Source organism: Myotis davidii, unplaced genomic scaffold, assembly GCF_000327345.1.
Source record: "Myotis davidii unplaced genomic scaffold, ASM32734v1 scaffold923, whole genome shotgun sequence".
NCBI classification, from domain to species: Eukaryota; Metazoa; Chordata; class Mammalia; order Chiroptera; family Vespertilionidae; genus Myotis; species Myotis davidii.
Window position 1 is genome coordinate 441,848 of NW_006293789.1, and position 16,015 is coordinate 457,862.

General features: G+C 46.9%; 1 protein-coding gene across 1 annotated transcript in view; it reads left to right on the forward strand.

Annotated features, from left to right (window-relative positions):
* Window positions 1-16,015, forward strand: part of TMEM163 (transmembrane protein 163) — a 251,670-nt gene that overhangs the window by 177,915 nt on the left and 57,740 nt on the right. Inside the window, exon 6 of the mRNA XM_006767749.2 lies at window positions 12,931-13,027. Coding sequence (XP_006767812.1) covers window positions 12,931-13,027 — 97 coding nt within the window. The remainder of the gene's footprint in view (window positions 1-12,930; window positions 13,028-16,015) is intronic.

Genomic DNA, 16,015 nt, shown 5'->3' on the forward strand with positions numbered 1-16,015 from the left:
CAAAGGCATCTGGGACACCTCCTTGCCCCTGCACTCGTTCAGATGACCCCAGGGGTTAAGAAATGTCCCACCTGTGCAGATGCAGAGATGCCCTTGTAGCTGTTCAGACTCCAGCAAGTTACATGTAGGTTTCCTAACTTCTCCCTTCCGACCATGGGCCGGATGTAACGTTGCGCCAGCGCTGGCGTTTCTCTTATGATGTGGGATTGATGACTGTGGGAACACAGCAAAGGTCCGTTTATAAGCAGATCTGTATTTTGCAGGGAAGCCTTCGCATTTTGCAAGTCTAATAGGAACTATCACTGTAATCTAAAGTTCTAGAATTTTTAGGAACTAGTTCTTGCAGGTGAAGGCTTTTAGGGTTAATCATTAATGTGCATTTCCCAAGTTATAGTACCATGTGGCTACACTGTATTAATACTCTGCAAATAATTTAAAGCCATTATTCTGTTTAGAAAGCTAGTTGCCTAACTCAGTGGATGAATAACATTTTTCTTTTAAAATACTCTCTTTCTGTTGTCTCTGTTTTTTATCTCTTCTTCTGGGAAATGTCACTCTTTAAAATAGTAGTGTGTGTAGGTCACGGAGAAGTTACAGAAATAAGTAAAATTCAGCCAAAAACATGGTGAATCTTTCTTGCCCTCTGACAGTTTTGTAAATGAAAGGGAGCCCATGATTTGTACATTGCACAGTGAGAAATCCTATATCATTCCTAACTTGCAGTAGGTAAACAATGCCTACTATTCAGTCCTTACATTTTGGTTATGTAAATAAATCTGTGCTGTCAACCTGTTGATCTGAAATAAAAAATGTTTAATGAGCCAGAAACCCCACTGCTACATTTAGACTAGAATTTTAGCATATCAGGACCTTGGTGATTAAGTCAAATTTGCTCATTTTAAGCATGAGGAAACTGAGGCCTAGAGAGGTCATACAAGTTCCCTGTTCTTCCCAAGTTAATGACAAGGATAGATCTAGAATCCAGGACTCCTGGTCCCACCCCAACTCCAGCAAAATTTTTGTGTTAAAATTCACACAACACCCAGATAAAGAAACTTCTAGCTCATCTCTGTTTCAAGGCCCAGATTTGGATTTGAGCTCCAACTCATCTACAGCTTGGCTTTATAACCCCGAGCAGGTCACACACTTTTCTGAGGTCTTCCCTAGCTCCCTCCCTTTCCCAGAATTCCCATCTCTCAGCCCTCCTACCTTGCCAGGTGGCAGCACTGATGAGAAGTGCCTGAGCAGTCCAGGAAGGGTGTCTGCAAGCCACAAACCCTTACCCACAGGCCACGGGGTGTTTGCCCCAGAGAATCTATACCCTAGGACTTGGCCCTGAGATTCTGCCTCAGGTGGGGCATGACGAAAGAATGGCCTCTACCAAAAGTTCCAGTTATGGAAGAAGATGCAACAAGATTAAATCAGAGGTGTTCTCTTTAGAACTTTACATATACTCAGTATCCCGTTAGTGACCTGCAGCATTTTAGCCATCATCTTATTTATGTTCATGATGATTTTGAAAGGGAAGTAGTATTTCATCCTTCCCATTTTACTTATAAGTGAACTGAGACTTGGAAAAGGAGACAAGAACAGTTGAGAGCCCTAACCGGTTTGGCTCAGTGGATAGAGCGTCAGCCTGCGGACTGAAAGGTCCTAGGTTCGATTCCGGTCAAGGGCATGTACCTTGGTTGTGGGCACATCCCCACTAGGAGGTGTGCAGGAAGCAGCTGATCGAAGTTTCTAACTCTCTATACCTCTCTCTTCCTCTGTAAGAAATCAATAAAAAAATAAATATATTTGCTGAAACCGGTTTGGCTCAGTGGATAGAGCGTCGGCCTGCGGACTGAAGGGTCCCAGGTTCGATTCCGGTCAAGGGCATATACCTGGGTTGCGGGCACCATCCCCAGTGGGGAGTGTGCAGGAGGCAGCTGATCGATGTTTCTCTCTCATCGATGTTTCTAACTCTCTATCTCTCTCCCTTCCTCTCTGTAAAAAAATCAATAAAATATATTTAAAAAAAAAAAAAAGAACAGTTGAGTGTGGGTGGAAGCCGACCATATTGCTCTAGCAACAGTGCTGCACCCACCAAAGGGCACACCCCACACACTGTGCTCCCTCCCCGGGCGAGGCCCACAGTAGATGCTCAGTTAAAACCTGATTAATTTGTGCCCTCCACTGTGAGACTTGACAGAGACCAACGTTTGATACCTTACGGGGATACGATAGAAGGAAATGTCAAGAGTGATGTAGCTGGAGAAGGCATTTTTAGAAAGTTTCATTCTGTTATAAAAGTATAACTTGCAGAAAAGCAGAAGGAAAGAAGTTCATCTTCTCACCATTGTTAGTTTTGTGTATTTCCTGCCAAAAATGTCTCCCTGGGTTTGGATTTGTTTTTACATCTTTTTAATCTGTGTACACCATTTTATAACCTGCTTCTTCACTTAATATTTTCTTTCTGACACTTTAATGTCATTGACAAAAGCAATTTTAAATGGCACCCAGTAGTCTACTGAATTGATGCATCACAGTTACTTAAACACTCCTTTTGTGGCACATTTAACTTCCCCACTTTTAAGTATAATTAATGCTGCCATGAACATTCTTCTGCAAAAAGCTTTTTCTTTGGGGATAGATTCCCAGAAGTGGATCAAAGAGAATGAACAATTTAAGCCAATTACTTTAAATACTGTAATAAAGCAGGTTAGAGACACTGGAGGATAGGTTACCAAGGAATGATGGAGGGTTTCTGTAGCGATGAGAAGAAAGGAAAGAGTCAATTAAGCAAGTCATGCCAACACGCGTGTCCTGAAGGTGCAGGGCTTTTCGTTTCCCATGGAGGCAGTGGGTTGGTGCCTGATGCCTCCAACACGGGTGGGAGTTCTGGAGATCACAGGAGGATCTGTTCTTGTATATCTTTTTGGTTCAATAAGAATATTTATTTCAGGAGTGGCTTCCTGTATGTATCTTTGACATTGGGATTGCCTGATTTTCTGGATGGACTGAAACTGGGCAATTCCTCTTTTCCATAATAATGCTGCCATCAGACAGGTGTTCCACACTGGTCCTCAAACAGGCAGCCCCCCGTTCCAGTTCTAGGTGCTACTTTTGTGAGACAGCCTTTGGCTGCCACTGCCAGAGGTATTTCTCTTCTAAGAACCTTGTATCTGTCAGCTTTGCTGCTATAACAACCATCCCCAAAATCTCTAAGACTTACAGCACAAACATTAATTTCTCAGTCGTTTTCCTCTTAAGCTGAGGTTTGGCAGAGCCTCTGTGCTGCATGAGTTCTTATTCCAGGTCTTGGGCTAAAGGAATAGCTCCTCTCTGAGGATTGTGGTTCCTGTGGCAGTAGGACTGAGATGAGGCCAAGCCAACCAGGCAGAGCTCTGCTCAGGTGTGTGTGGTGTCTGTCATCTTCACTCACATTCTGTTGGCAGGAGTACATCACATCTCTAAGCCTGGTGGTGGGCAGAAGGTATCCTCCTCTACACCAAGGTGCTGAAAAGTACCTGGCCAGGATAAGAATGTGTGGTTGAGATCAAATTGTGGTGCACAGTGATGCATCTAGCACAGGTCCCCTGGGAGTTAACCTCCCGTTTTCTTTTGACATCCCTTGTCCTCTGCACACAGGACCTGGCCCAGTGCACGGACTGCTTAGACCCCGTGTGAGACAGGCTCCAGACACAAAGGGTTTGCTAACCTCATTGGCAGCTGGTGATCCTGGGACTCTGCATCATAGTTGCAGGTGGAGTTTTCTGAAGATGACACAGCAATACTGTCCTCCCGTGTGCTCTCTTCCAATCTCATCCTGTCACTTCGCCATCAAGAGGTGGCATCTTTTTCCACCTCCTTTCATCTTAGTCCTGTGAATCACTTATAACCAACAGAATGCTCTGGAAGAGCACTGGGACTCCCAAGGCCTGAAGCTTGACCCTGACCTGGAAAGCTTGCTCTGGGGGAAGCCAGCCAGCCATGGAGGAAGCTCAGCTACCCCAAGGGACATTGGCCAACCACTCTGCCCCGGTCCCAGTGAGCTTGGCCTGCCAGCTGTCCCTGCTGTGGGATGAGTCATCTCTCTGGGTTCAGTCCTTCTTATCACTCATCTTGGATTCAAAGTCCCGGGGAAGAATATCCCATCAGCCCAAGTGTGGGTCAGTGCCTTGTTTCAGGGCATGGTGCAGTGACTGCCTTTCCTCTCTTTGAGGAGAGTGAGGCCTGAAAGGTGAATCAAGGCTCATTTATAATAATAACATAATATGCTAATTAGACCAGATGTCCTTCCGGACGAAGCCGGGGCTGCGAGGGAAGCCCAGAAAGCCCAGGTCCCGGGTGCCAGAGGGAAGCCAGTGCCGGCAGCCAGGGGAAGGAAGGCCTACTCTTGCATGACTTTTGTGCATCAGGCCTCTAGTTACCAATGAAAGGGGGAGAGGTTGCAGGTCAGGCCCAGATGGTCATGACAGGTATTGCCCCAGTCAGCTGTTGAATACAAATCTAGTCATCTTACTGCACCATTGTCAACGCTGTCAGGGGCTCTGCACGGTTCTCCCAAGAAAGTTTTACAACTTAGCACATGGGGCGCTTCAGGGTTGGCCCTTGCCCGCCTTTCTCCCCAGCTTCCTGGAACCTTTACTACAGCCTTACGAAGGCACTTGTGATTTCTTACAATGACCTTGTCCCCTGCCAAGGCTTTAAGTACACTCTGTGTGCCAGTGACTCCCAATGTGTGTCCCCACTTGAACTTCTCTCTGAAGCTAAACTCCTGACTCTAGCCACGCTCTCAACAACTCCTATCTAGCAGACAACTATGACATAGCAGATTGATTGGTATCTGGTAGGCCCTCAGTAAATCTCCCTCGATGTCCACATTGATGGAGTGTTTCTTTAACAGGTAGTACATGCACATTGTTTTAAAAAATACAAAAAGCATAACAAAGCATGGAGGGAAAAGTGAGTCTCTGTCCCCAAGTGCCTTCTGTAGAGGCTGATATCACTCTTTTGGGGTATCTGCCTGAATATATTCTACACATAGACAAGCAGTTATACATCCAGGAGATATTTAAGAAAAAATCAAAATTGATGCACAGATAATGGACCTGGCATTGAAAATATTTTAAATAACCAGTTTGCTAAAATTAAGATTTCTGAGTGTTCTTATTCTCCTGAGAAACAGGTGTTTACCCTGAAACTCTTTCTAAAATCTTTGCAAGACCCACTAGTCCACTTCTTACTTCACTAGGTTGAAAGTAGTAAGTGAAAGCAAACCTTCCTGGGATCTTACAGGAATGGAGAAAGCATTCCTCTGTCCCCTCCCCTGCCCCCCACACTTCTGCCCTACGCTAGCGTCCTTTCTTTCTGGGACCATTGCCAGAACAGCCAGAGTGATCCTGTCATTTCTCTGCCCAGTCCTTCGTTGGTTTCCCATCCTGTTCAGAATGAAAGCTCAAGAATGTAGTGTGACCTTAAGGCCCTGCATGGCCACTGTGTGCCAGCCACGCTGGCCACTTCCCTGATCACTGACTATGCAGGGTTCCCTCCTGCGAGGCAGCCTTGGCATCCTGTTCCTTTGTCACATGCTATTCTCCAGGTAGCGCTCAGCCCACCCTCCCATCTCTTAGGTCTTTGGACAAATGTCCCCACATTAGAAGTGTGATTATGTACATAAAATTACACTCTCGTTACTCTCCTCCTTTATTCTGCTGTATGTTTCTGTGCATAATGGGATTATTTGTTCACATGCTTGCTATCCATGTCTCCTGTGAGCTCCACGGAACAGGCAGCTGCTCCATTTCCGGTTCACTGCTGAGTCCCTGCACCAACACACGAAAGGTGGCAGTGGTATTTTTGACTGACAGTAGAGCTCAGGGTATGAATCTCAGCATGCATTACCCTTGCTGAGTATCCTGGAAGTGGGTAGGGTTTGGGACACTTGAGATGGGGTGTCCCTGTGTGTTTGTCTCCTGCCATCTTTCTATATCCCAGAAACGACACTGTGAAACCTTGTAAGCATGGGGTGATTTTTTCTAATGTACATTAAAATACATCACTATTAAGTACAACACGCTGGTCCATGTTCCATCTAAGACCCATTGTGCCTATTATGGGTGTCGCACCCACCATCTTGAGGGGACTTCTGTGAGGCCCTTGCATTGCTGGTCACTTCACACAACAAATACTCCACGAACAGCACCTCCACTTTGAATTTCCACTGACGCAAGCCCCACAGTGCTGTGTCTTTACACAAGTTTCCTTGGCCTGGGGTGCCCTCCACAGCCTTCTAGCGTCTCTGCTTGATGATTCCTGTCCATTCTTCCAGACCCTGCTTCAGCATCACACTGAAGAGCCCTTCTTCTTCCAGCCTGTCCTAGGTGGGTCTTCATCACCCTGATCCCTTTCTTCATTTTGTTCCTGTTCATTGATTTCACATTGGTAAGTAAGGACTGTCCTGTAATGAGTTTCAGGTTTCCCACCCTACACTTGTGCTCTGGGAGACTGGGAGTAGATTTTGTTTGCCTTAGTCTCAGGACTTGGCAATGTGAATGACTGTAGTTCAAATCCCTTTCTAAAATAGTTAACCTGGTGGAGCAGTAGCTGTGGCTGGGATTGATTGGCATGAGATGAGAACAAGAGTGAGACTTGCATGTAAACCTAGGGAGTTGGAGGTTAACTGGAGGGAGGGAAAGGGTGCATTGATTCATGGAAGGTACCAAAGGCGTGATGTCTTCTGCAAGGTTTCCTAGAGCAAACCCTGCTGGCTTACATTAATTTACCTGGTTGTGATGAGTAGCTTCAGGGCTTCTCTCCCCTTCTCTCCCCCCTGCTCCCTCCCCTTTCCTCCTCTTCCCTCCCCTCTTCTCTTCTCTCCTCTCTTTTCCTCTCTCCTCCTTCCCTTCCTCCTCACACACTTTGGTAAGTCTACTTTCAGCCCAATCTTTGAAGTGGCACTGTCTGATATGATAGTCACTAAATTTTAATTAATTACAAGCAATTAATATTTTATTTCTTCAGTTGCACTAGGCATGCTTGAAGTGCTCAATAACCACACATGGCTGGTAACTACCGTATTGGCCAATGTATAATAGAACACTTTCATCATCACAGAAGTCCTATGGGACTGTACTGCTCCAGAATTGAATTCTTTAATAAATCCCCTATGTTGACTTTTGTCCCTCAAGTTGAAGGCAGGAAAAAAGTCCTATCTAAATGAGATGTCACTTGGGTGGGTTTAGTCACTTTGTGTGTCATTACAGATATAAGCAAAGGGCCATTTGTTGAGTAAGGAGAGGATTTTAGTGGTTACATGTTGAGGAGATGGACAATCTCCTGATGGAGAGTATGTGGCCCAGAGAGCTTTGGCCTGAATGACCATCCCTGGTCCAAGCCACCCTCTCTCATTACAGCCTGTTCATAGTGCAGCAGGTGGATGGGGTTGGAGATAGAGGGTATTGATCGGGACATGGGTGGAGAGGGGAGATGGGGCCTAGAGCCTAGGAAAGTCAAGAGAGGAGGTAAGATGAATAAGGATGGAAAGATGAGGGGAGGGAATTCCTGCAATAGGAGAGGAGGTGTATGTTGATAGCAATGGAGTGAGGAAGGCCGAGAGCGTTGAAAAAGATGGGGAACTTTTTGGCATGGCCATTGTAGAGAAAGAGAAATTGCTCATAAGCATTATTTGCTCACTTTCTCCTTCCCTTTACTCCACATCCAAACCAATTGTGTTTGTTGCTTTATTTAAAACAAGAGGCCTGGTGCATGACATTTGTGCACTGGTGTGGGGGGGCGGTGCCTTAGCCCGGTCTGTGCACTCTCATAGTCCAGGACCCCTTGGGGGATGTCCAACTGCCGACTTAGGCCCCCTCCCCGAAGCCCACAGTTGTACATCCCCAAGGGGTCCTTAGCACTGCAGCGGAGGTGGGAGGGGTTCCCGCCACTACAGCTGTGCTCACCAGCTGTGAGCCCAGCTTCTGGTTGAGCAGTGCTCCCTCTCTGGGAGCACCAGGGGGCAGCTCCTGCATTGAGCGTTTGGCCCCTGGTGGTCAGTGCATGTCATAGCAACTGGTTGTTCCTCAGTTTGGTTGATTTGCATATTAGCCTTTTATTATATAGCATTATTATATAGGACTAGAATCCTGTTGCACGAAAAGATTCGTCCAATAGGCTTTCCCTGCCCTTGGCTGCCGGCTATTTTATAGGACTAGAATCCTGTTGCATGAAAAGATTTGTCCAATAGGCTTTCCCTGCCCTTGGCTGCCGGCACTGGTTTTCCTCCGGCACCCGGGACCCAGGCCTTCACTCCGGCCGGAGCCACCTTCAAGCCTTTGCTGCCCCGCCCGGCCGCCCTGGGTCGGGTTGCACATGGGATGCCCGGATGGTGGCCAGGTGGGCCAGCTGATTGCTGCTGCACCGCCTGGCCACCCTGGGTCAGGTCACACACAGGATGCCCACCTCCCTGGGTTGCAGATAGCAGGCCTGGATGGCGGCAGGGCAGGCAGGATGGCGCTGTCCCACCCTGCCTGCAGTATGCAAATTAGCCACCATCTTTGTTGGGGGTTAATTTGCATATCACACTAATTAGCCAATGGGAGGCATAGTGAAGGTACAGTCAATTACCGTGTTTGTCTATTATTAGATAGGATGGCAGAATACATGGAGTGAAGCAGGACCTAACTAGGATAAAACAGCCTTAGAAATTGTGCATCTGTGTATACTCACCATTTGGCTTTTATTTTTCGTTATGTTACACTTGACGGTGTCTGCGTTACAAGTGCTTTGCAGACTAGGGTGAAAGACGATAAATAAAACATTTACACTTTAGGCTGTAGAACATATTGGTTAATTGCCAGGCTACTGTGTTTTAGATCTTGTGTGATTTAGGGGCTGATTAGAAGCAGCTTCTCTTTGGGAAATAAGTCAGATTTGGTATAAGACTCAGGCTTTACTGATGTGAACCACAGGCCTTTAAGCCCAAACTTTCAACCTATGTCATTTTGGAGAGAGTAACTGTCAGTAGATTTTTCCCTTATAATTTCAGAGGCAAAAATTAATGCTTACTTGCAGGGTTATCCGGAGGTTTGTCATGCTGCACACTATTAGCAATTCACAGTCTTTGCAGAGGTGCCAATGGCTTTAACCACTTCTGTGGACTTTACTAGTCGTTCAGCCATTAAATGTGTCAGTGGCAACACTATACAGACTCAGACTTGAGTGTCCATCAGGATCACCTGAAGGGCTTAGTAAAACACAGTAAAGCACGGGTCACTGGGTCACTGCTGGAGTTTGGCATAGATTCCAGAATTTGCTCTTCTAATGAGTTCCCAGGTGACGCTGATGCGGCTGACCGGGGGCCTACACTTTGGCGGCCATTGGTCCTGTGGAAATTTAAATTCAGCTTCAGTCTGGGTTGACTGGGGGATTCTGTTGAATTACAGTAGTTTATTTACCTCGTTCTGACTTCAGTTTTCCTCCGCTGGGGTTTGGGCAGGAGGGAGAAGGAGGCTGCGTTCATTCCGCTGACGGGCTCCTCCAGGTGAAGGCCAGGTGTGCTGATGGAGTGTCACCTCGCCGCTCCCCCAACCCCCAACCTCCAACCCCCTGAGCCAGGAAGCAGCAGTGTTTGCTCCTGACCCAGGTCTCTGCTGCAGCCTGGAGACTGAGCAGTCCAGGTCGCTGGGGGTGTGAGGATGTGACATACACGCCCATGGCCTCCCATTGGCCAGTGGTGAACCGGGATGGCCACTGGGAGGGAGTCAGGAGACCCAGTTTCTCCCTCTGTGGGCATCATACTCCTTGGGTGACCTTGGACAGCTTGCTAGTCCTTGACTCCCCACTTGATTACTTGTGTGGAAACATACCCCCCTCCCCCCAGCCTATGAAACAGCAGAAAAACAAAAACCCCACCTGGGGAGGGGCCTCTGGAGCATTAACAAGTGACGTGTGGAACTTGGGTGCCTGGGGAGAAAGCTGCTGTGTAAACACAATATATTATTAATAAAACGTCAAAAAATAGCATCACGCCCTCTGCTAATAATAGCTGCTTCAGGCTGCGGAGCTGCCCGCACTCCGGCTCCCAGCCGTGGGGAGGGAGGGTGGCTGTGGGTTTTGAATTTGCACCACATTTAAAAGAAGATGAAAATAGGTTTTAAAAACATTTCTTGGCATATTCATGGGTATATTCATGAGGAAAATATGATGGCAGTTTTGTATAATTCAACTTTAATAAACCAATCATTTTCTTTTGATATTCATTGCACTTCAGCGTTGTTTGACAATGTGGGCTGTTCCAGAGGCATATAGGCTGACTTAGGAGTGTGCCCTCCCCCCTCCCCGTCAGCGTTGGTAAGCGATAAGGGGTGGGAGCTGTACAAGCCACTAGTGATGACTTCATCAGTGAACGGTTCCCTCAGCTCTACGGATGCACATAGCACTGCTACGTGCTGCTGTAGACACCGATCTAAAGATAGGGTTCTCGCCCTTAAGGGATTTGTAATGTAGTTTTGATTAAAAATATATAAGCAAGATATTACAAAAGGAGACCATTGTACTCTTAATACTTGTCTCCTTCAGTCATGTAAACAAAATCCCAAGCCGCTTTGCATGTTATGGAGCTGCCTGAGTGACCCGGAGGGATAGATTCCTGTGGCATCCATCGCTGGGCCCTGTCGGCAGGAAGCTCAGACCTTTGTTCCTCTCTCCCCACTTCCCCACCCCAGGGGTGTGTGATGGACACTTCTTAGGGGTGTTGTGACAGACTGTAGAAGGTCTAGCACCCCAGTGGTGGCTGCCCTCCCCCGTCCTGGGGAGAAAGCTGCTCCTCACACAGAGACACTGCAGGTCTCCAGGGGCCATTAGGGCCTGTCCTTCCTCACCAGCAGGCATGGCCGCTGCCTCCCTGCCTTCTGCCCAGAGAGCTGTGGCTTTTTCACCCACATGGAAGCTCCCTAAGGACAGGGCTTCACCTGCCTCCCAGCAGGGACCCTCAGCCCTTTTGCACAGGGGACTTGCCTGGGGAGCTTTTAAACAAACCTCACCCCCTCCCTCCCCGAGATTCTGATAAAATTGAATGGGGAGGGGGTGGGGGACAGCGGGCTGGTGTGGTCTCTGGGCAATTGTCAGGAAAAGCCCTTGGTGAGTGCAGGGTGCTCTCAGGGTTGAGAAGCACTGAGTTGGTGGTTGGATTTATCGGAGAGGGTGGATCAAAGTCTCTGCTAGTCACTTGGGAGTTTTCTGAATGGAGTGAAAAATCCCACATCACAAACCTTATCTTGGAAGCTTAATCTGACTATAGGCACCTTTCCTGTAATGGGACCTCTCAGGGTCCCATTTGTTTGCAGGTAGAAATGGTCACTTGAGTGTTGGGTACAGCTGGCCCATAGCCGTCTTCCCCAGGGGCACAGGTGGGACTCAGGGGCCAGTGCCTGGAGGGCAGTGATCCACCAACCCCTGGGGATCCCTGGTCTTGCCCCAGTATCTCATCACTAAAGGGTCTCCGGCAGGCACACCTCATCCCTGTACTGCTCCCCTCTCGGCTGCGGGCCCCTTCGCCGCTCATTCTGGGGATATATGGCACCCATGGCGAATCTCCATTTGGTTGATAGGGCCAGTCTGTCCAAGACCCCCACTCAGCCCATTCATTACCTTTTCTACATCTCGGTGCTCTTTTGTGGTTCGCCCCGGCCAGCAATGATGCCTTCTTTCTATCTGTGTTGTTGGAAGAATAAAACCTACAGCTGGAGTGTGGATGAGAAGCCTGCCGAGTAGACTCCGGGCAGCATGCTGACCTGCTTGTTTCTGATGTCTGGGCTTAGGGGACATATTTATTAGAACTCTATTTGTTAGAATTCTAAATAGGTGCCACTTCAATGTTATGCGGGAAACTTGGGGCCATTTCTCAGTCCAGAGAAGGAAGTCCAAGATGGATAATGAGAGATGGTTTTATTTACTGGTGAAGGAAGGAGGCTGAGGAGGCTGCCAGGGTGGGACAGGAATGATCTAGGGTTAACCTTGGTCATTCTCGCATTTTTTATCTCTCCTCTGTCTCTTCATTTTCATTTGGCATTTTGACCCTTGTTACTATCATTTCCTCATACTTACTTCCATATTCTGTCTTTCTTTCTCCTGTGAGTTGTTGTGTCTGGGAGCCAGAGGCAGCTCCTAGGTCCCGAGCCCCATAGACTTCCCTGCTGCTCCCACACCCCACCCTTGGCCTCATCCCTAACTTCCTCCTGTCTCACCTGTGCTGGGTGTCTTAGCAGACCTCATCCTAACTTCTTTACCCTCATTTCTTCCCCAAGAATTGCTCCATCTCACCATAAATACTCTGTAATTCAAAGGTGTCTTATCACCAGAGAGAGACATCTAGGGTGGGCTTTTGTTTTCCTATGTTTAATCCAGTATTCGTGGTTTACTTTTTTCTGCTCTGTGCGTTATCTGATTTCATCTTCAGGTAGAAAATATTCCCATTTGGCAGGTGAGAAAATAGAGGTTAAAAGAAGTTAAGTAGCTTGATCAAGACCAAGCAAATGTTAAATGGTAGAGCTTGGGATATCTCATGCTAGGGCCTCCACTCTTTGCTATTGAACTCTGCACCCTCTGGCTGGAGGAGGCATGAACTGGGTTGCCAAGAGGGTGTGGGGGGTGGGTGGTTTGGATCTCATGGCCTTGGAGATTCTTCCATGCCAGCATTCATGGGAAGCTGTGAGATGATGTAGGATGTCGGAGTCTCTTCCCCATGGGGTTGATTTTGGTGATAAAATTCTGAATCATTTTCTTAGAAATGATTCAGTATCAATTCTGAGACTGTGGGTGGTTATAGTGGGAATGTGGCAAATAACGGCTGGTCCCAATGCCTCGGGTTGTGTCATTGTCCCTGTCATTGTGTAAATCGGCAGGTGGAGTCCTCCCAGTTACGTGTCTCAATGTTTTGTTTCTTTGCAGAGCCTGTGTCATCCTGGGGGTGATATTCCTTCTGTCATCCTTGTGTATAGTGATCAAAGCCATCCATGACCTCTCCATTAAGCTGCTCCCAGAAGTGGTAAGGTCCTTCTCCTTTCTTCACACTCCCTCCTGCGTCCTCCCTCTTCACAGGTTTACTGGGAAAGTTGGGCAGGTGGAGAGAGTATGCACCACATGTTGGGAGTCCTGAAGAGCTCTTTGCAGAATGTGAATACTTGGGGCAGAGAAGCACTGGGCAAGATGAAAAGACGTAAAATAGTTGAGCCTGTACTGGGTTCTGTGTCCCTCGCCTTAGATTTTTGACTATTTTTAAAATGAGATTTCTTTTATATAAAGAGAAATGGGCTGACTTTTTAGTAGCAGAGTGAGCCAGTCTGTGTTGTTGATATCTATTATTCTCCATCCATTTAACGACTGTTGTAAAAAGAATTATCTTTTCCTTTGCAACTTGATACCTGAGTCTGTTTAGGTTTTCTGGCACAACTGGCATTGGAATGCAGAAACTAGAGACACAATTTCATACTGAAGTGTGTCTGACTGCTTTGTTCTTGGGGTGAGATGTGTCCCCTGCACTCTGATTCTCTCCCCCACCCCCCTTATAAATGCTGAGAAAAGAAATATTTTTATAAAATAAAAGAAATACTTTTACAGTATTTATATAAGGCAGCTGATTTCTGAACCAGGAAATGGAGATGCTGCCATTGCCATGGTTCCCTATTCAGGGTAGGGCAAGAGCATGTTTACACTTGTTGGTATGGACAATAATCCAATAATTAATAAATAATAATAACACAAGAATACACTCTGTGTTTCATGTCCTGACAACTGTACACCTACTTTTGCCTCACCCTGGACAAGGTACATAGTGATTTAAACGCAAAAGAAAGGTCTCCTCTCAGGTGATTTGATTTGCACTCAGCTACATGCACCCTGCTAATATAAGGCCTAAATTATTAGTCCTTTAAGTTTACTTTTAGAAAAATATATGCTAATCCCTTCTGAGGCAATGTATCATGTGCGTGTGTGCGCATGTGTTTATGGGGAAGGTGAAAGGGAAGCAGAACATTGTACTGCATTTCACGGAGCTATTAAAGCAACTGCGTGAGGTTGCCCCGCCCCCTCACTGAGGCAGAGCCTTGCCTTTAGAAACTCATCAGGATCTTACCTCTCATTTATCATCAGAGATGGAAACGCTTGTTCTCTGATTTCTCAGTGACAGGAAGGAAAGATGGGTACCAGGGTAGGAATGTGTTTAGTGTTTTTTAGCAGAGCTAGCTCAGCAAGTATTACTGTTTATAATCGTCTGTGCTCTTCATCTCACTATTGTTGTCTCGCCCTGATCTTCCTGGTGGCCTAGGATCCTGGACTTTTTCATCCTTTCCCTCCAACAGACTTGCGATCCTGTGTCCTGTTCTGTCAAAATCAGAAGCTTATGTGAAGTGTAGACGTGAAAGTATTAGTGTGATTAATTAAGACGTTCTAGACCAGCCATGGGCAAACTACGGCCCGTGGGCCGGATCCGGCCTGTTTGAAATGAATAAAACTATTGAAAAAAAAGACCGTACCCTTTTATGTAATGATGTTTACTTTGAATTTATATTAGTTCACACAAACACTCCATCCATGCTTTTGTTCCGGCCCTCCTGTCCAGTTTAAGAACCCATTGTGGCCCTAGAGTCAAAAAGTTTGCCCACCCCTGTTCTAGACCCTGTAAAATATTTGCGTTTTACAGGGTCTAGAAATCTGACTCCACTCTCAGTAATGCTTATTGGTGGGGAGCTTCAGCCCCCGGCTAGTTGACACACTCACTTCTTTAGGTGTAAACGTGTTTCCAGCAGGACAGCTTGGTATGGAATGGAGAGCTGTGCTCACAGACCAACCGTTGCAGGGCCCTGCTTGCTTTTTCTCTTGATAGATGAACCATTTTTAACTGGGAACAGTCTCATATCTTCTGGTGCAAATACTCCAACTTGAATTCCACATTGAGGTCTAAATTCCCAGGCGGGGGTCAAAGAGGGTGAATAACTCCATGATTTTGCCCAAGCCTGGACCTGTCCTTGGGGAACTCAGCCCACTGCATCGTTATCAGTCTTAGCGTGGGACTTAAAAATTACACCCATTCATTGTTACCCCTTAACAACTCTGAAGTGAGGGGTTTGTTTAATAGTTGGTGTTTTTTTTTAAGTATATATTTTTATTGATTTCAGAGAGGAAGGGAGAGAGAAAGATAGAAACATCAATGATGAGAATCATTGATCAGTTGCCTCCTGCACGCCCCCTACTGGGAATCAAGCCCGCAATCCGGGATGTGCCTTTGACTGTAATCGAACCCGGGACCCTTCAGTCCACAGGCCAATGCTCTATCCACTGAGCCAAACTAGCTAGGGCTGTTGTGTTGTTTTTTAAAAGCCATTGGAGTTATAGAAAAGGTATCAACGGCGCCTGCAAGCTGCCTGAGCTCCCTTCTCCAGAGGGGAGGCCTTCTAATCAGCTGAGTGGCACGTGGGGCCAGGTAAATGCTGCAGTATTATAGCTGATGATAGTTCAGTATTGGTCTTTGGGTTCCCTGTGTCTGCTCTAGAAATTTTGTGGAAGGCAGCAGGCTATAGCCAGACCGCCAACCCCCAACCCCTGCCGACATTCAAAATGAGTGTTTTTACACAGTGCCTCATCCTAAATGAGGAGTCACAAACTCAGATGCCTCCCAGAGCCAGGCACAAAAACTGGAGAATTGCCTAAGTCCGTGGCACCTAGAGAGCGTGCCCCCGGATTAAGGATCTGCCCTCTGGTGGAGGTGCCCTGTGAGGTTGTGGACCTGGGGTGGTCAGACCTTACGAGTTTTTAAGAGAAAGTGGAAACCTTGTGTTTAATGTGAAATAAATGGGCAACTGATTAAAAAACTTGAAGTTCTGGCTGGGAGTGGGTGGACAATTTCACATGGGCCCAATAAAGCATGGCTTTTGACTGCTCATGGTGTGGTGGTTGAAACCAGGGAGACTGGTGGTTAGGGCCTACATATGATGACTTTAGGTCAGAGTTACAGCTTCCCCTTTCCCCCTTCCCCCTT